This window comes from Oryzias latipes, chromosome 3 (genome assembly GCF_053564925.1).
Source record: "Oryzias latipes strain Hd-rR chromosome 3, Olatipes_Hd-rR_3.1".
In the NCBI taxonomy this organism is placed as follows: domain Eukaryota; kingdom Metazoa; phylum Chordata; class Actinopteri; order Beloniformes; family Adrianichthyidae; genus Oryzias; species Oryzias latipes.
Genome location: NC_136239.1, coordinates 37,035,489 through 37,055,550, shown reverse-complemented (window position 1 = coordinate 37,055,550; position 20,062 = coordinate 37,035,489). Strand labels below are relative to the sequence as shown.

General features: G+C 38.7%; 1 protein-coding gene and 1 long non-coding RNA gene across 3 annotated transcripts in view; one reads left to right on the top strand and one right to left on the bottom strand.

The window, feature by feature from the left end:
- The window catches only part of itfg1 (integrin alpha FG-GAP repeat containing 1), a 159,142-nt gene that overhangs the window by 119,307 nt on the left and 19,773 nt on the right, over positions 1 to 20,062 (top strand). The window contains exon 15 of one of the 2 annotated variants that reach the window (XM_023953696.2): positions 18,825 to 18,949. In XM_023953696.2, the coding sequence (XP_023809464.1) occupies positions 18,825 to 18,949 (125 nt within the window). Of the gene's footprint in view, positions 1 to 7,124; positions 7,492 to 18,824; positions 18,950 to 20,062 lie in introns of those variants that run through there. The other variant, XM_078944681.1, reaches the window with a different exon arrangement.
- LOC144991032 (uncharacterized) lies at positions 7,733 to 8,621 on the bottom strand. The gene is made up of 3 exons (XR_013654946.1): positions 8,490 to 8,621; positions 7,950 to 8,064; positions 7,733 to 7,870 (listed from the first exon to the last, which is right to left on the bottom strand). It is a non-coding gene; the product is annotated as an uncharacterized LOC144991032 (long non-coding RNA).

Here is a 20,062-nt window from a genome sequence, read left to right as displayed (position 1 = left end):
ACAGGCAAAAAATTGGCAAACTGTAAAATGTTTAAGGTGGTAAACTGCTAGGTGAGTTCATAAAGTGAAAACGTTAATGCACATTTTTTGCTAAGATCCTGCTGCGATTGACAGATCAGGTAAAGTAAGGGGGAAGTGGGTGAGACACGGCGTGTCGTACAGTTTTATTTTATTTTTTTTTATTGTGGACAGCGCAAGAGGACTTTTACTGCTCTTCATATGATAAGGTCATTTGCTTGCAGCCTGAATTTTAGAAATGAGGAAGTTAGACAATCAGAGTTTAGTTTGTGTGGGAATCCTACAGGCGATTTGCGCTTAGACATCACCTGCACACCCTGTGCGTGCAGCATTCGCCTGCGGTCAGTACTCGCACCTTACCAACAACTACAAAGTGGCGTAAGGGAACCGTACGGCAGCATCGCCAGTACATTATAAGTCGTGCAACTTACAATAGGAAAACTTCACGATAGGCTTACCATATGAACCACATTGGTATGTTCCATTTTCACGACTTTATTTGGGGTCGAGCCTAAAGGCAACTGCAGGACACACTTAAGATGCGGGCGGCCCTGTAAGGGGTCAACCCTCTTACAGCTGCATGTGATGAAGGCTTTTCATTATTGATGAAATCTTCTTACCCCAACCAACAGTATGGTGTCACCAATCAGCATCTTAAACACTTAAGAAAATACAGAAAAGTAGGTTTCATACAAAATCAGAGCAGATGTTGCTGTATGGAGACAACGCCGCCGTGTAAAGTAGTGAAAGCCAGGCAAAAATCATAGAGCTTCAGCAATTTGATTATATTTTTTTTGTATCTAATAGAGGCATGGCCTCATAAGGATTAGACACTTCTGCAGTAGTTAAAGAACGCTCCTGCTTCAGATTCTTAAAGAACTACCTATAGTTTTAGTGGGATGGGTGCTCACATAGAAAAGGTAAAACGCAGAGGGCAGTTACTACCTCTTAGCCACAGATTACACCACTGTTACATTGTGGGAAGGACACAGATCTGATGGGGACAAGATGCAGTGACAGCCTGGGGTCGGGGGTATTTATAGCCTTGGTGCATCAAGATCCCACGTTGTCGGATTTCATTCTTTCATTTGTCTGTTGGCACAGCTGGAATGCAAATGTATTAAAAGAAATCAGTAAAAAATAGAAGATTTATTTACATGATACCTTTTCTACTGTGTTGTATAAATGCTCAAGCATAGAGTGGAGCGAGCCGGTTCTCTCTGCACACTCCAGGATGTGAAATGTGCAGTTAATGATCATTGAGAGCAATAGTGGGGAAGTGAGAGTCACAGGATGTAGGAAGAAAGATCACCTGCGCCTACATTCCCACTGCAACAAATATGAAGAGGGATCTACAAACAGTCCGTTTGGTTAGCTTTGTTGATATTTTGGGAATCATTCTCGAACCTTTCAGCTCACCGTTTGCTCAGATTTAGATCCAAATCAGTTGATGTATTTGTTGGTAACGCTATTTATTTCATTACTTTATATGTGCATAATATTCATGTTGAAACTGGGAGGTTTTGTATTCAGCTTTAGTGAGTTAGGTGTTTGTTCTAAAGATTTTGAAGCGGCATTTTTGAATCTGAAAACTGGGTTGCAGTGATCAGCGTTCACAAAAACGGCTCCATTTGCTTTAGCTTCAGGTATCATTAGGCTTTAAATAAGTAACTAGCCTCTTTATTAGCTCTGAAATTCGAAAGTGGTGAGTGTTTCTTTCTTTTGCTCAGTGACACGTCACACATTTGTGAATCCTTTTACAAACTCATTTTGTTTCTCGGTAGCTTCTGTTCAGACTTTAGGTATGCTTGATATAAGGGCAATCAAAATATAATATAAAGCAAAAAATAAAATACAAATCCCTTAAAATTTCAATTAGAATTTTTTTTTTTTTTTTAAAGACAAAAGGAAACAAAAACAATTGAATGTGTGTATTTCAGAAAAGGTTTTTTGGGGGAAGGATTGTTTCATTCAGTTAAAGCCATAACAGAAAATACAAGCTTTGCTATTCATCCTTAACTGTAAATGCTTCATTAACCCCTACAGAGTATCTCAAGGCTATGAATGGACACACAGAGAGATACAATCAGAGCTGTAATCTGTAATGGTTACTTTAAATGTTTATTCAAATCATTCACACTGCAGATCTTAATGCACAATAACATTTGTAGGAAACGTTTCACATTAAAAGACCACTGGGAACTTTTTTACAATAAATCAAAAGAGGATTGGAGTGGGACTTTAAAGGTGTTGACAAGTCTAAGAATGTTTTTTTTAATAAACTTTTATGCACAGATTTGGAATGAAAAATGCAAAATTTGGTCAAGGGGGAAATTTAAAACAAAAATCTGTTTTTTTTTTCACCGTACAGACTGCAAGAAAAAAGTTGGACATGAAAAATTTGACAAAGCCATGGATGAAAATCACAGTGCTTGTAGTTTGTCATAAGGAGACATCAACAGTTCAGAAAAACAAATTGGTCTCAGCTCTCATACCGTTCCAGATGGTCTCGTATTTTTTTTCTGTCCAGTCAGTAAAAACTTCACGACTTGAAAAAAGTCTGCAAATGTCTGACTGTGTTGCTGTCTGGTACATTAGAACACCATATGCTTAGCTCTCAGTCTTTCCGTCATAATTCAAGCTTCATTTTTCTTTTTCAGTGCTCTGAAAAGATTTAGAAAAACATCCACGAGCTTTGCTGGGGGGGCGACTCCCTGATCCCTTTTTAACAGCCTGGAAATGCAGCCCGTACTGTAACTTGAAATGCGTTTAATATGATTCTGTAGTTTGCACCTTGGAGAACAGAGAGCCAGGCTGCTGGAGAGGAGTGGTGATGGATTGCGCTCACACTCGTACACCACGGCGCACAGGTCTCCCAGCTCTGCCTCCGAGCGTTCTTCACTTACCCTTCACCCCCTCCTGAAAGGGAAGAGAGAAGAAAGGGGAGACGATAATGTGCTGAGAGATAAAAACAAGAAGTGAGAGGACACAATATATTGGGTTCCAGAGGACGCTGTGACAGAAGAGAAAGAGGGAAGTGATTTAGCGTAGGATCGTGAAACGTAGACGATACATGTCGGAGGCAAACGTTTAGTCATTTTAATCTGGAAAGGTCTGGAGAATCAGTCTGCTAACACATCCTGCAATCATCCTACTCCATTTACAGGCATGGTAGGCAAGCAGGCGCATTAAAGTGATAATGTCATCGGGGCTCGTGTGGGAAAGGTCAACAGCAACGCACCTGTTCTTTCGTCTGTTTATACTTTGCCCTGGGTGTGGGACTGTGGCGGTGTGTCTTGCGTCCATTATTTTGTGTGTTTGTGTGAGTGCGTGTGTGAGCGCGATGCCCCTTACTAAACAGGCTGGATGGATGAGCATGGACTGTTCTTCTGACAACACCACATCTCATTATCAGCCAACTCCTGCTGAGACGCAGAGAGGGGCATGGGAGGGAAGGAGGTGTGATTGGAGAGATTTATAGTTGATCATATTCATTAAGAAACCTTTTAATGTTCCTTTTCTCCTGTTATATAAACTCATATGCTGGGCGGCAAAAAAAACACACAGCTATAATTTTCCTTTAGGGAAACACTTAACGTGTTAAGTGAGAACTATTCGATACAAGCTTTGTCACTTTCTCCTGCTAGATTTTGATATACAAAAGAAACCATTTTCCTTCAGATATATTCAAATATTTCCAGGATTTGTTCTGCTGCATTAATGTTGGATCCCACTGGATGGGAACTCATTTCAAACACCATTGGTTAGGAAATTCCCCAAAGAGACCAAAACAACAAAATTCATCACAAAATTGTCTCAAACCCCTAGATTTACGTAGGTTTATATTCATATCAGCTTTGTTTTGTTCAATGAAACAGCCCAGACTTTGTTTTCTATGACTAAACATGCAGAAGGGAAAATACCTATTAACTCTAGTCTGGACTAGTCTGAAGAGGGAGTCTCGGTCCAACCAGACTCAGTGCGGTTCACTTACAGTGTGAAATCGGAGCTGGACCCAGTCTAAAACATCTCTAGCTGTTTTTGCAAATATAAGAAGCTGCCAAAGGGAATGATCAACTGATGAATTCCCGCTTAAAGCCATGAGCCGTGGACAAACCTGGAGCAACCAGAAGATTGCCAGAAGTCAGAGCTCTGTCTCCCCCTCTGGTCAGCACCCGGAACGGTTTCCAGGGTGCTGAATGCACTGCATCTCCCAGCAACCCCAGCGCAGAGCTCTTGGATGCCCCATACCTGACTTGCATTTACATATCACTTACAGTCTACTTAAGCACTGCACTGAGCCTCACTCAGTGCAAAGTATTGTTTGTGCCACTCTGCCTTCATTACCAAGTGTTATATCTGGATCTGATCTTCTGTCCCCTGACGCTGTTTCTGACTCTGTTTGCCTGCCCCAACTCTCGCCTGGATCCTGACTACCCCATCTCTTCTCTGATGCTCTCATGCCTGTTATTGACCCCAGCCTGCCTGACCCTGATTTAGCTTTGTTGACTTTTAGCTGAGCTAATAAACCTGCTGCATTTGGATAAAGCCGTCTGCCTGTTCTTGTGACAAAAATACGGTTCTTCTTTAAAATTTTGGCGGAGATACAAATAATGCAGCTGCTAGGGGAAAAAAAACCTGAAAAAGTGGTGGAATCAAACCTTATGTCCCCGACTAAGCCTGAAGATCACTGCTGACTGTGCTGAGACCGATTCCTACTTCACCAGTTATTTATCCTATGGCGACCAAACTTGAACCAGACATTGGAAAGTCTGGTTCAAGGACTTTACCTTATTTAGATTAAAATAGATGAAACCGTTAGTCTCCCATTTTTAATAAAACATTTATAGATGTTGGTTTTTCATAGCCCCAAGCAAATTGTATTTTTTTTAATGTCACTGAGAACTTTTACTTTTACGTTTTTCTGGAAATTAGTTTTCATTAAAAGAAAATGTTAAAATGGAAAAATACTAAATACTAAAATTGTTTTGATATTTTAAATGTGATGTTTTCGTGATGCCAACACTTTCTGGCATATTACAATGTTACTCTTTTAGACATGGTTTCTTCTGTAAAATGTAATTTTAAAAACAATAATTTAGGCCATTGATAGATATGAAACTTGTCTTACCTGTTAAAAAAAATTGCATAATAAATATAGAGTACCTAAATTTGTGAAAAAAATACTTTGGTTGTGTCTGGATTCTCGAACTACTCAGTACTTTGTGCAAAGGGGGTTCGCCATTTTTTAAAATGTCCAAATATCCAATTTTAAATTCAAGTGCCCTTAAAATTGACCAGTTACCAATTTTTTTTAAATTAATTTACCTCTGCAAAAACGCATTGTGCATCAATGCCAACTAAATATGCAAACATAGACCACAATGCATTGTGTTTGAACATTATGAACAATCCAAGATTTCAACATCAGAACACAGTAGATTCATAAATATTCTTCATTGTTATTAGGGTTTTACTACGAACATCGGTGACATCATTTTTGCCATTAAAAAAAAAGTTGTGAGCAGGGTGGCACTAGAACGTCCCGCACTCTACAGTTTTGAGGAGTCGTGAGGGAATTCTACGGTGGCCCTGAAGTGCAAAGCATTCAACAAATCACTCGATACAAAAACATTTTTAAGATCACAGCAACAATTTAAAAAGCGTATTACATTTTAGAAAACAAAACAAAATTTCAGAAACCAAAACATAAAAAAGAAAAAAAAGAAAAAAAGATTTCAGAAAACAAAATTAATTTCCAGGAAAAAAAAGAAATTTTACAAAATGAAAACATTTCAGAAAAAAAAATTAATTTCCAGAAAACAAAATGAAATAAAAAAAATGAAAACATTTCAGAAAAACAAAATGAAATATTAAAAAATGAAAAACATTTCAGAAAAAAAATGAAATATTAAAAAATGAAAAACATTTCAGAACACAGAATGAATTTCCAGAAAACAAAACGAAATCTTCAAAAATGAAAAACATTTCCAAACCGGAAGAAGCAGGTACTATGGGACAACGCTGATTGGATGATGATGTTTGTCAATCATTTGAACTGAAAAGTATTTTAAATGAAGCGACGACGGGTTTTATCGTCCAAACAACAATGTACCATGATAATTCCCGTATTTCCCATTTACATATTAAATCAAAAATGCAGCAAACAGATAATGAAGGTTTAAATTATTTTTTGAATATTTCGTCTGAAGCAGAACGGTCACCCGGAAGTAGTTTGTGTGGATGACGTCCGTTCTGCAGGTAAACAAAGAAAGGGACGGTAAAACGTTAACATAAACTTTAATCTTTGAATATTTAGTGGATGTGATGACAGAACCCACGCAGAAATATCAACACCAACCAGGTTTACAAATGTTTCAAAATGTCGTGAGAGGATTCTGTCTGAAGCAGCAGCTGCGAAGAAACGTGTGTTAAGACGGCGCACATCAGGAAATGCAGTCCCACCATCCACAGATAAGGTATGGAGGCACATTTGTTTGATCTAATAAATGTAGCGTTAAACGTGATTTCTAGGTGGGTGTTTACAGACAGATCCAAGATCCTTCAGTCATACGTTAATGACAGGTTACCTCATCAGCTGGAGAGGGGGGGGGTCACGTGGGCAGGATTCTCAGACAGGTGTACCAGCCGCATAAATCAGCAAAGCTGTCAGGTAAACTGCAGCAGTTTGTGTCTCAGAATAACATTTATGAATGCTTCTTATTCACACTATTAAGATCTGTGACTTTAGAGTGTGTCAGTGCACAGAAACATGACAGTAAATGAATGGATGTGCACATCATCAGACATGTACAGGTGTGTAACTAAAGGTGGCAAAGTCTGTAGTGTAAAATAAATCTTTAAAAAAAACGTTTTAGTCTTTCAGGCAGAGGAGGAATACCAAATTGTTTTAGAATGTATTTTTTATAAGACTGAAATAATGTATTTTATTCTGAGTTTGGTGTTTTGACCCCTCCCTAATGAATTTCTGGTTTAACCCATTTTCTCCTCATTTTGATGAACTCAACTTTTTCCTGAATGAAAGATGAACGGTAGCCGATGTTTTTCTGTCAGGGATTTTTAATTTATTAATTTATTTCTGTCAGGGATTTCAATGGAGCTGGAGTCCAGTGCAGAGGAAGCTGCAAGCATGTACGAGCAGGAACTGGCGTCTCTTACCTGTGCGTCTTCCTCTGGATGTGATGCTGAGCAGCAATGTGGACAAAACTTCCCTGACATGACTCTTTTTGATATAGTTGTTAAGCACAAACAGACTTTTCCCAGATGCATTTTTTCCTCTAATAAATGTGACTGACAGGTACGCTGAGTAAATGCTGATTGTAAGCGCAACATTTGATTGACTGCATGAAGAAGCCCTTAAAGGAAAATCCACAACTGTTTCTTTGTTTCTGTTATTGAATAAAGTATTCATGTTAAGTTTTCAATAAATATACTGCATTGCTATGAAACAAATTTGTTTATTTTCATATCCATTATTACAATCCTCACATCAGCATTCAGTTTTTTCATTGACAAAAAAACATTTCTAAACAACAGCTTTGAAAATCAAACATCATCTTTGTTAATAAAGCTTTAAAACCTAAAATGGTAAACACGGAAAAACTCCTAAATGAAGCAAGCCTAATATGAACATTTTAAACTGGAGTTTTGCTTAAAGGAACATTAAGTTGTTTGGAGTTGTACAAGTGTTTGATGCGATTCCTCAGATGTGATTTCCAGATCATCAGCCCGACACTAAAGCCAGGAATTGTGCTTCGTTTTTCACTCCCCACTGCATCATTTACAACTAATCAGGCTTATGCAGCAGGTTAAAGACTTTTTTTTAAAGGACCTGCAATTTAAAAAAAAATTAGATATTAAGGTTAAATAATATTTATTGATTACATTTCACATAAATCATGGTGACTTGCCTGTACACTGCACAATGATATGAATGACTTTAGTCTTCTTGTATTCCCATGTAGAGCTGCCATCTGTTCTTCTGCAGCACAAACCTTTCTGGAACTTCGCTTTGAGTAACTTCACCTGCAGAAATATCACATGTTAATTCAATTAAGTATTTTATAAACTTTAAAGTTCATTTTTAAGTTTCAGTATATGTGTATATGCACGGTTCAAAAATATACAATGCACTTAAATATTATTTCCCATAAGAACTTGTTTACTGATTTCAGTCTTAAAGTCGATTTTTAGCAACACTGATGCCATATAATTACTGTAATTACTGTATAAATCATAGAATCAGGCTGGCTCGGAGCTTTTTCTCTCATGTTGTCACCGAAAACGGGAACGGCTATCATGTGAAGACGGTTCGTCTCCATCGGGTTCTTTTTGCGCATGCGCAAGATAAAAAGAAATTATCTTTTCAAAGCAGCACTTTAACATCCTAAAATTAACATCCTTAGAGACATGTGACTGACAAAAGAAAAGATCACAGAATTGATTCTTACCTAAAGATGATTGACAGCGTGAACCTCGCAGCCGTAGACATTAGCGCACAGCGTTCAAAGTAAAAGTGCTCACAAACTACTTCCGGGTGACCGTGTGTCAGGCGAAATGTTAAAAAAATAATTTTAAAGTTCATTAACAGTTTGCTGCATTTTTTATTTGATATATAAATGGGAAATACGTGGATTATTATAGTACATTGTTGTTTGGACGATAAAACCCGTCATCGCTTCATTTAAAATACTTTTCAGTTCAAATGATTGACAAAAATCATCATCCAATCAGCGTTGTCCCATAGTACCTGCCTCTTCCGGTTTGGAAATGTTTTTCATTTTTGAAGATTTCGTTTTGTTTTCTGGAAATTCATTCTGTGTTCTGAAATGTTTTTCATTTTTTTTCTGAAATGTTTTTCATTTTTTAATATTTCATTTTTTTTCTGGAATTTTTTTTTTCTGAAATGTTTTTCATTTTTTAATATTTAATTTTTTTTCTGGATTTTTTTTTTTTTCTGAAATGTTTTCATTTTTTAATATTTTTTTTTTTTCCTGGAAATTAATTTTGTTTTCTGAAATGGTTTTTTTTTTGTCATTTTTGTTTTTCAAGTTTTGGTTTCTGAAATTTTGTTTTGTTTTCTAAAATGTAATGCTGCTTTTTAAATTTTTTTTTTTTTTAATTGTTGTTGTGATCTTAAAAATGTTTTTGTATCGAGTGATTTGTTGAATGCTTTGCACTTCAGGGCCACCGTAGAATTCTGACATAGTATTTAATTTCTCAAATCTTTCATTTCTCTTGCACTGCAAGATTAAATATTTATCCAGTGTTGTTAGTCTGTACTGTATATTTACACACACAATTTTAGACAATAAACTACCATAAATAACCTAGACTCTTTTTTACAAACGTATTTTAAAACTATTTTTTAAAGTTTTTTAGCTGAAGCTTCACATAAAAATATAAAAATATAACACATAAAAAGCCGCGTCTCGCATGAATCCCCTGAGATGGAAATCCAGCTTTTTATCATTCCCACAACCTGTTATTTACTTGAACCGATAATATTTGGCTGTTAGTTCCCCTAAGTTGGTGATTGAAATCAGATGGATATCGTTGTCATGGTAACAGGCTTTAGGGATCGACTCCAGGCTTTTTGAGAGTAAAAAGTAACCGGAGGACCAGGCTGGAGGAGAGCCGTAAGAGCTCAGATCAATGTGCAGCTTTCTGCAGACTGTCCAATTAGTATAATGAGTTCAAAGGATTGTCAGCCAAGCGCACACCGTGCACAGTTGTTTACACATGCATAACCTTTAATATAATGCCCACCTGTAGCAGTTTATCTAACGGCACACTGATCTTATCACTCTGACATTTGGAAATCCAAAGCAACTTGACTGATAACTCAAATGGGGAATCAGACGAGTCTGTATTTGTGTTCATGTGTTATCACTTTAGGTCCTTTCCATTTGTTTCTGCTGCGTCATGTGCCGTCCTAAAAGCCAGCTCATCACGCTCCGTCTCCCCCTGATCTACGGCCAAAGTGCACCTTCCATTTACAAAGAGCTCACCGGGTCAGCGGTGAAAGTTACGCAGTTCTCCGACCATTTCTATTGGCCACTGTATAAAGGATAAACCTGAAACACGCAGAGAAAATTCACAATGTGATGGTAAGATGGGGAACGAGGTGGATCAGAGAAACTGACTGGGCTGAAAGGTGAGAAAATGGGAGGACAGAGCTGAAAGCATAGAGTTGAATTTCACAGAGAAAAAGGCACTGAAGTGAAAATAGGGGTAAAATTAGACCAGAAGAGAGCAAAGATCAGAACAAAGGAAAGGAGAAAAGAGGGAAATATTGTGGAAGGAAAAAAAACAAGAGAGGAGCTAACCATCCACTTGGAGAATTGACTATTGATCAGGCTTCTTCTCGTCTGGTTTTCCAGCCTTTACCTCTCTGCTCTACCGCTCCGTCTCTTTTCCCTCCAACTTCTCACCATTTAAATTACTTTAAAAAAGTTAATAACCTGTTAAATCTTTGTAGTCAGCTGCTGCCTCAGAAGTAACCTTGTTCTGAAAGCTTCATTATTCGGCTCAAAACTCTTAAAAGGCTTTTGTGTAATGAAACTGTCTGCAGTTTCAGATCTTTTATGATGAAGCTAAAAAAAAGACGCGTAATTTTCTTTTAGAAAAAATAGATTTTAATATATTTAGTTAATTCTTGATGTTTTTTTATCTGAATGAACTTTTGTCTATTTGGATTTTTTATACATTGCATCTAGTCAAATTACTGCTGCTCAAACATTCATACGAACAGGATTGTAAGAGTTTAGTATAGATGTTAAAACTGTTATCATTTAGCTCTTTTTACTGAAATAAGTCACCAAGGTCTCTACAGAAGCAGCTAGATTGAATTTATTTATTTAATTGTATTCATATAGAACAATATTATGTCAATTGTACAAAACATAAAATCAGTTGTAAAATACAAGAGCTGATTGCTAAACTAAAGGAAACAGACTAAGCTTAACTGGCATCCCTGCCTGTAGACCCTCCTTCTAGGTAAGGAAAAACTTATGAAAAAAACTGATTTCAGGAAATAAAGAAAAAACTTCAGGGGTGTCCACATGAAGGAGGGATCCTTTCCCTGGATAGAAAGGCGACGTACCAGAACTGTTAAAGAAGGAATGAGCTTATCTAACTCTACAACTACATGTTGTATAGTAGAGTCCAGCAGATGGCCTTCATCCAGATGGAGTTGGGCAACGGCTGGGAGTTCTAGACGAGCCAGAGGCGAGGTCGAGGTCCACGCCCAAGGACAGGAGCACGGACTAGCCAACTGGAATCTGGATCACTCCCGGTTCAAGTATGGGGGCCTTTTCCACCTAAACATATCTATCCTACATCCCACCTCTTGGGATTTTCAAGATGGTTGGTTTGGTCACATCATGTTGATGTCATGTGCGGGGAGGCTCGAGAGCCGGTAGGACCCAGACGCAGAGACGGGAGGCCAACGGGTTCAGGACTAGAAGGTTTATTAAACGAACAAAAAGCGCTGCAGAGCAGGATGACCAAACAAAAACGAAAACTTACTGTGACGTGACGAGAAACATGGAACAAGGACGCTAAGACCAGAGGACGTGAAACACATGACCAGAGGTTAATGGACCAGCACAAGAGGAAGGCAGAGACAAGACTTATATACAGGCAGGGCAGACAAGACACAGGTGAACACGATCAGGGCAGATGGGGACCAAGGAAGTAAAACTCAAGACATGACAAGACAGGAACCCTTTCAAAATAAAACAGGAAACAGAACCAAACAAGACAGAACAAGAACAAAAGCAAAAACCAAGACAAAACAAACTCAAACCATGACAGTTGACCCCAAGAGGAACAGGACAGGTTAGCAGTCAAACCCTCTGGGTCTTCGGCAAATCACCCAACGAAACCAGAAATCTTTGTGCTTTACTTTTGCAATCATTGCTCAGTTAACGGCATCCTTTTATGGGCAGGCTCTTCAGTCAAACTGAACTGTGCACATGCACTACTATCCCTCATGGCTCCACCCTGCAGCTCTGCAATTTGCTCCTTTTATCGCCATGATGGGAGCAAATGGTTTCTATAGCGACTGGAACGAGGGATTTCAGATTTTTTTTCCTCTCGTATAAAAGCCCCTGGGGGGGGAGCATATGTGCAAGTACTCACGTGTTTTTTTCCCAAAAAGGGTTTGCCAAAAGCATTCTTTTTTCTTGATAAACTGGCTGGGAATACCACATTTTTGGCCCTAAAGCCGTCTGTTTCTGTTGTGTTTGTTACTGTAGCCAGACAAACCTTTAGATTGATCAGAGTTCTATTTTCTGCATGTCTGCTGGGGGATGTAAACCTCACAGACGTGACATGAGAACATGTGTCATGAAGTGTCAGAGGATGGACTCACACAGAGAGACAAACAGTAGCTGTGGCTTTCTCTTAGATACACCTTTCTCTGATCTGGCTTCCTGACTGATTTTTCATGCATTTATTCTCACTTCTTTTACTTTTTCAACCCCATCAGGAGTAAAAGTTTGTCTCCTCCCTCATCGAGGCATGTTTCCATCCCCTCATCGTGCTTCTATCTGCCGCTATGCTGCAGACAGAACAGAGAACCGTAATGCAAGAACAAGCACTCACTCTTCAAACCACAAAAGGGGAAAATAGAATTAACATATTGCAAATCGAGACTCCAAACCGTGACAGCTGAAATCATTTCATGCACATGTGCAGTGTTCCAAATTAGTTTCAGCCCTCAGTGTCAGCTCAGATACTCAGCGACTGGCAAACAGGAATCAAAGATTAAAAGCTTTTCTCCACTATGAGCAGCTGTAAACCATCAGAGGGAAAGATATCAGGCTATCGGGCTCGGTCTTTGCACAGATCTATTGGGCGTGTTTATCTTAGACTGAAAGCATGGAGTCTCAACAACTCACAAAACATCATCAAGCCACTGAGTGAACTGCAAGCTCCTGTTACTGGTGATCCGATGATTGCAGCTAGGGAGGCTCATTGTTTGAATTGAAATACATTTTTTCTGCTCTTTGATTCCTTCTTAAACAGTTAAGTTTGTATTATTTAATGGCTTAGTCATCTAAAGTCGTGTGGAGGGCTGACCATACGAGTTATTATTACATGTTGGCTGCAGAGCTTTAAAACAATGAAAGCAAGACTTTAAAAAGCATTAAATTGTCATAAATTCTGGTGATTGAGTCTTAATTTTCTTCTCAGTGGGACTTCCTGTCTCTCGAAAAAAAAAATATTCAAGAATGTGGTGCAGTGGTAGAGCGGTCGACCTCTGAACCCCACCTTGCCTCTGGCAGAAGGTTGGCGCCAGTGTTCAGCAGCAGAGCCGCCATCAGTGTGTGAATGTGTGAACTGGTCTGTGACCGTAAAGCACTTTGGGCCTTGAAGAAGATAGAAAAGCACTATACAAGTATACACCATTTACGCCATGTGCTTTGTCATAAAGCTGTGAACTTGTCGTAAATTGCTTAACCTCAGTTCACCAATTAGCTTGTGGTTGTCGGTGCACGAAAATGGGAAAGTGCACATTTATGGAGAAATGGCTTGAAAATAGGGATTACTATTTGTGGTTCAAACCGATACGTGGAAATCCCTATGAGGCAAACTGCACAGTTTACCGTTTAAACTTGACACACTGGGGATCAAGGCTGCTGAATCACATGTGCAGAGCAAGAAACAGCAGACTCTGCCTGTTTGTGTCTTAATTTAGAGTTTAAGTGTTCTTTAAAGTCCTTAAATTTAACATCTGTAAATCAGTATACACTGTCTTGGGTTGTCTGGCCCGTAGAGGGTCGTAGAGAGGTGCAGTCACATCTTAAGGTATAGCACAGGTGTGTCTTGCAGTTCCCTTGAGGCTTGTTGGATACCTTGAGGGACGTCATGAAAATGGAACGTACCATTGTTGTATGTGTGGTGAGTGAATAGTTAAGTATTTGTAAGCATAACATAAGTTACACGCTATCAAAAGTGACACGTAATCAGCCATAGGCAAGAATATTGGGAAGTAATGGAGACACACCGGGCCTCAAGGCCTGGAATTGCCCACCCCTGCTCTACAGGGTTAGGGATCTACGATCTTAAAATTTCCTGCAGGCCACCTGTGTGCCCTCTACAGGTTTTTCCAGTATTCGCCTGCAGACATTCTGTATCCACCCATGAGGGCATACTAAGGCATCATCAATAAAGTTTCTTTCTATTCCTGACATTAAACCCTATTTGAATGTTCGTATTAATACTTTTTTAAAGAACGGAGATGAATTTGAACTTGAAGATAATAAAGACAGAGAATTGCATGGACAGAAAAAAGCTTTTTCTTTAACTTCATTAACTCGTGCTTTCTTCCCAGTCCTCTAGTCCCTGGAGAAGAGTTAATTTAATTTCATATGTATGAGTTTGAGTGTTGCACTGAGTCTTTCTATTGGTTTGGCAATGAAGTATTAAACTGTTAAATAAGATGTACACCATGCAGCTTTGAGAGTTTCCTGGAAGTTTGAGGCTCCCTTGAGCCGCTTTGAGTCTGCATTGTCTTCTCAGAGGTGGATTGCAGGCTGTCAATCATGTATGCATGGTGGGGCTCCCTGCCAAGCCTCCACTGGCTCTGCTGAGGGCAGAAACACCAAACAGGGAGGCAAACACTCACCGAACGCCGGCGCTCTGAAACACAGCTCAGAAAACCACACTTTGCCAGCCTCCCTGTGTTCGGCGATGGCGGTGCTCCAGTCGTGTTTGTTGGTCTGTTCAAACACACTCTCGCACGGTGCCGTGCACACACTAAGCCGGGCTCCCTGCCTGCAGAGTAACCCCGCTTGATCCCCCCTCAAACACATACAGACACATACTCATCCTTTCCATCCTCCTGAGTGGCCAAAGCTTCCCACCTCTTCCAACCTGGCAGTAAGGAGCAGCCTGTCAAAGCATCAGACCACATCCTGCCCTGAAACGCCCCTGTCCCGCCCAAAAAACACATCCTCCTCTGTCTTTGCCCCCCCCCCCCCCCCCCATCTGAATGTATATTTGCACAACTTTTTTTTTTTTTTTTACAATGTACATGCTGGAAATTGTCAGATTTAATTTCTGTTTATCTGAGTTTGCTGTTTTCACATCCCTTTTTTTTCTTTGCACGAGTCCACAGCTATAGTGACATGAATAATTTAACTCTAGTTTGAGCTACAGCCAAAATAGATGGGGGGGGGTAGACAAAAGGGCAACATCTTTGATGCCAAACTGCTAAGAATAGAAAGATAAAGACACAAAGATTCTTACGCCTTTACACAAGTTTACATTACAGATTTCCCATCTGCTAACAGCATTAAAGTTCACAAGAAACAATAACAACAGCACTCTGTCTTCTGCAAACTGTCAAAATTACATTTTTTTAAAGCTTCATCAATAAAAATATTTAGTAAAGCTTGCATTGCAACAATCTGCTTTTAGTTCCTCCATCTTTAACCTCCTAAGACATGGCATGTGTGGACATCACATTTTGGGTTATGTTACCACAACTGTTAACGCGGTGCAGAGGGTTAGCTCAAATGTTAGCTTGGGTCTGAAGACATTAAGTTGTTTTTTTCCAAATGTAGGGAGAGGTTATTGAATGGGTAAAAACTTGATTGGAAGGTTACATGTATACAGTGTAGGGGTGTAACAGTCAATTTGAACAATAATTCGATTCATATCATAGTTTGTGATTAGTGATAAAATTCATAGATGATATTGGTTTATTTTAAACAATCTGTTTCACTGACCTAACATGGATCCAGGACATATTTAGCCAGATTTCTACCATAGAGGAATACCTGATAATGAACAGTGCAGGTGAATTCTTGGACTTCTTACAAGATAATCAAGTGTAAATGAAATATGTGTCCCAAGAGCGAGTACCGTAAACAAGAATTCATGTCAAATCCATTCACATTTTAGTTTCCTAAAGTTCAGCCCACTGTTGTTTTTCCACATCCAAAGAATCCAAAGCGAACATTCTTAGAACATTCTAAACACTGGATGGTCACGTGACTTAGCTAAATTCAAAGTGTTTCCACACATTGGACTGGAATGATGGACTGATCCGTTTAGCTGACATCACGTGTGTGTTGTCCGCTGTGATGCACTAGGTCGTTTTTTTTTTTTTTTAGAATAAAATAAAGCCTACTATGCCTCAATCCTAATATGTTTTTCCAAAATTGATTATAATCGATTTATTTAATTTTGAAAGGTTTCCAGAAAGGTATTAATCGATTTGATCACGTCAGTCAGATCAATCTGGTTGGATTGCAGGAAAATAAATTGGTTCATCAACTAAGTCAATTAATTGCTAAACCTACATACCGGTGGTCATGATGGCCTCACCTCCTGACATAAATAAATAAATAAATAAATAAATAAATAAATAAATAAATAAATAAATAAATAAATAAATAAATAAAGAGATTGTTTTTTTTTTAAACCAAAGATAAGTCTAGGAAAGACGCCCTGGGCCAGTGATGGCTGGAGGGATATCAAGAGCTCATCAAGGGTTTGTTAAGCCTACAACCTTTAGTGGAAACTTTTATGTTACTGGACTTTAGGACATGTTACCATACAAGTAAATTACAGCTTTTTTTGTGCAAAAATTTTAGCTGAAATAGACGATATGCCCAGGTTTACAGGACGTTTTCTGTTTTTCCTCCTATTTCTACGATCAGCATAGCAAAAATAGAGGAGCAAAGCTTTTTTGCTCCTCCTGGTCGGCAATACGCAGTCCATCCACATTAGTTCTGATCACTGGCTGCCTCCAGGCTCTTTCTATCTCTCCCTTCTCCCTCCTTCTCTCACTCCTTTCCTCTCTTTGTTTACCACATAGAGGTTGATTTATGTCGGCTGCACTTGGCAGAGTCGGGTGGCGTGGGCGAGATACAGCAGCTGAAGTAAAGCGAGAGAGGAGGGGGGAAGAGAGGGAGAAGCAAAACGCCAAATCAGAGTGATGCATCCTGTTGGAGAGGGAGAGGAAGAGAGAGATGAGCTGAAAAACTGAAGCACACAGGGTTTGGGAGGGAGAGCGGGGAGTAAGTGAGAGGGAGGAAGAGGTGTTGCAAAAGCTGCAGGTGTCTCACTGTGATTTCTGTCTGTGTGATCCCTCCGAGGGTCTGAGCGCCAGTCTCTCCCTGCCGTACCTTAGTCGCTGTTTAGGTTTGTTTTGTGTTCTTTTTATTATGACTTCAGTTTGTTAATCTGATCTGATCAGAATTATTCAGATAATCTGTCATTACATCGCAAAACAGAGGAAACCTGAAAAAAACTCTTTGGAGAAAGTAAATGTTTAAGCAAAAGTATTTCTGAATAAAAAAAGCAATAAATTGAAAAGTGGACACCTGATGTTATACATGTTTCAAACTTCAAGTAATGATAATAAGGAAAGATGTAAACACAAAGATTTAATAAACTAGGAAAAATGGAAAAATTCACATTTGTAACCTTTTTTTTTTTTTTTTACATAAAAATATCAGAAGTGCTGAAGCTGTAACTTAACATCCAGGTGTACCTCAGGGACCATTCCTAGAACCACTTGTGCCTATTTATTCAAACCATTTAAACTTCATAGGAATACCGATGACAACTGCAGGTGGAACCAGATGTTCCTTCAGCTTTCATGCTAAATGAGTGTCTGCATTAATGATCCAGTAAAGTCGCACTTAAATCATCGTTTGATCAATTTTTAATGCGCCCAGTGGTCTTTTAATGATTTTGCTGTTTGTGGCCAAAATACGAGAAAAATACTATATTGTTTACTAGGACATAGTACCCTCAGAGCGGTAGGAGTTCATTAGAAGTTCACCTCTGAGTTGTGGGTGGGACTGCTGGTGTTGAGCAACCCCCCCCCCTCTTCCCATCACCCATCTGTTTACACGCTCTCTCGCTAGCTTACGTGGCTTGCTGTTGTAGGTCCTATGTCACACCTAAGCTTCTTCAAACAGAATTTTTCGTCTGCTTCTGATTCCCAACAATTTAAATAAAGAAATACGGGAAAATGCCATTTTAGAGTTAATTTTCTTTATAAAAATATGTCCTCCATCATCAGAAAAATGCCACAAGAACATTTTAAAAACATCATTTTTATCGGAGTGGGTCTTTAAACCAACAATTTTTTAGCTGAAACCTGTTGGTTAGTTACCCAACTTTAAGCTTAACTACAGCTTTTTATCAAATCAAATCAACCTTTATTTATAAAGCACTTTTACAACAACACATGTCACTCAAAGTGCTGTGCATAAAATACAATAAAATTTAAAAACAAGATGACAAGTCAAACAGTGCCGACAACCGCCACCCCCGCCCCCACCCCCACACACACACATACGCACACCATGATAAAATAGTGATAAAATGATGGAATGTAAAGACCTGGCTTCCTCCTGAAGTGGGGAAACGATATCACAGGAAACACATGTGCTTATTTATTACAACAATTTCCGTTGTTTGTCCATGTTTTGAATAAACATTTTTACCAAAATAACTAGATAGATGCATTGTAACATTAATGATATTTTAAGTATACAAACAAAGTGGCACAGTGCTTGATCATTACTTCTCACTCGATTCATAGTTTGGCTCTGATATTGTCATGTTTTCTACATATTTATAAATCAAAGTGAGAAGCCATTCAGATGAGGATCTCTGCGACATAAGGAGCTGTCATCTTAATATTGTTGAGTCGTTTCCTTAAAAGCAAGTACTGTCATCTGTCATTTGGTTGGTTATTTAATAATAAATATTGTTGGAATAATGTGATCTTGCGTCTGTCTTCCTCCCTGCAGCCGGTCAGTTGAGTCAGTCGGCCCATTTCTCCCTTCAGCTGCCCTACACTGTGCTGGGCCTGGGACGCAGCGCCAACTTCCTGGATCACCTTTACGTCGGAATCCCCCGGGAAGCCGGAGACACGGTGAGCAGAAACGTTAGGAGACACGTTAGCGAGCAGCTTCCGAGTCCTTCTGCTGAACGTACCGTCTTACAGTCATCTGTTCGCGCTTCAGCAGAGAGAAAAGTGGAATGCAATTATTTGTTAATGAAATTTAAACCCCGAGGTGAATCCAAACAATAATATTATAGTTACACCCCAATTATGTCATTTGCAAACATTCCCAGTCCCTAATTAACTCACAAAGGCTCAACAAAGATTTTTATTGTCTAATAAATTCACGAAAATAAGAACCAGCCGCAGGATCATTATGTTGAAAGCCGGAAAAGTTCCAGGAAAAAAATTTACTAGTGTCATAATTTATAGAAAGAACAATTTATGTCTTTGAAAGTAGTGAGCATGGAACAGGTTACTTAGACTTTTTTCTTCTTGATTAGCCATAAGTATTAAATGACTTAAATGAGGGTTTCCTTCCTCACATTAACTTTATCACATTAGTTATGCCAAACAAGCCAGCTCTCCCTAAACCCCACAGTCGCTTCATATTTGAGGCACAAAAAAAAATCAGGTTTTCTCTAAATCAGGTTACAATGTGCTGACATCTACTCTACTTTAATTAATTCAAATAAAAAATAAACATCTCCTAATATTTGTATTTTGAGCAAGTTCCAAGGGACAAAGTTTTTTGTTTTTGTTTTTCATATATTTACAGACAAAAACTACCTATGAAACAACTGCTCAGCTGCTTTCTCATATTTGTCTTCAGTGAATGACGATCTAGTGTAAAGGGTCATCGACTATTCACAAAGACGTTCCTTCTTCTTTCTGACTCATAAAAGCTAGATTATGAAAACTTTCAAACCTGTGAACATGAACACGGGAAAAGAAAACGCCACTCAAATGATGACGTATTTGGTACAGAAACTGAGCACAACAGCAAGAAAAGCAGTTACAAAAAAAGTGGATGAAACCACAAGTGATTGGATAGATTATTTATTCAGTAGGTATAAATTAAACATTAGAACATTAAACACCAGGACAATGAAAACATTATTTTGAAAATGTAAAATACTAAAACATAAAACTGTTGAACCATGAAAATAGTGAAATCAGTGATCAACAGAAACTATTACAGTA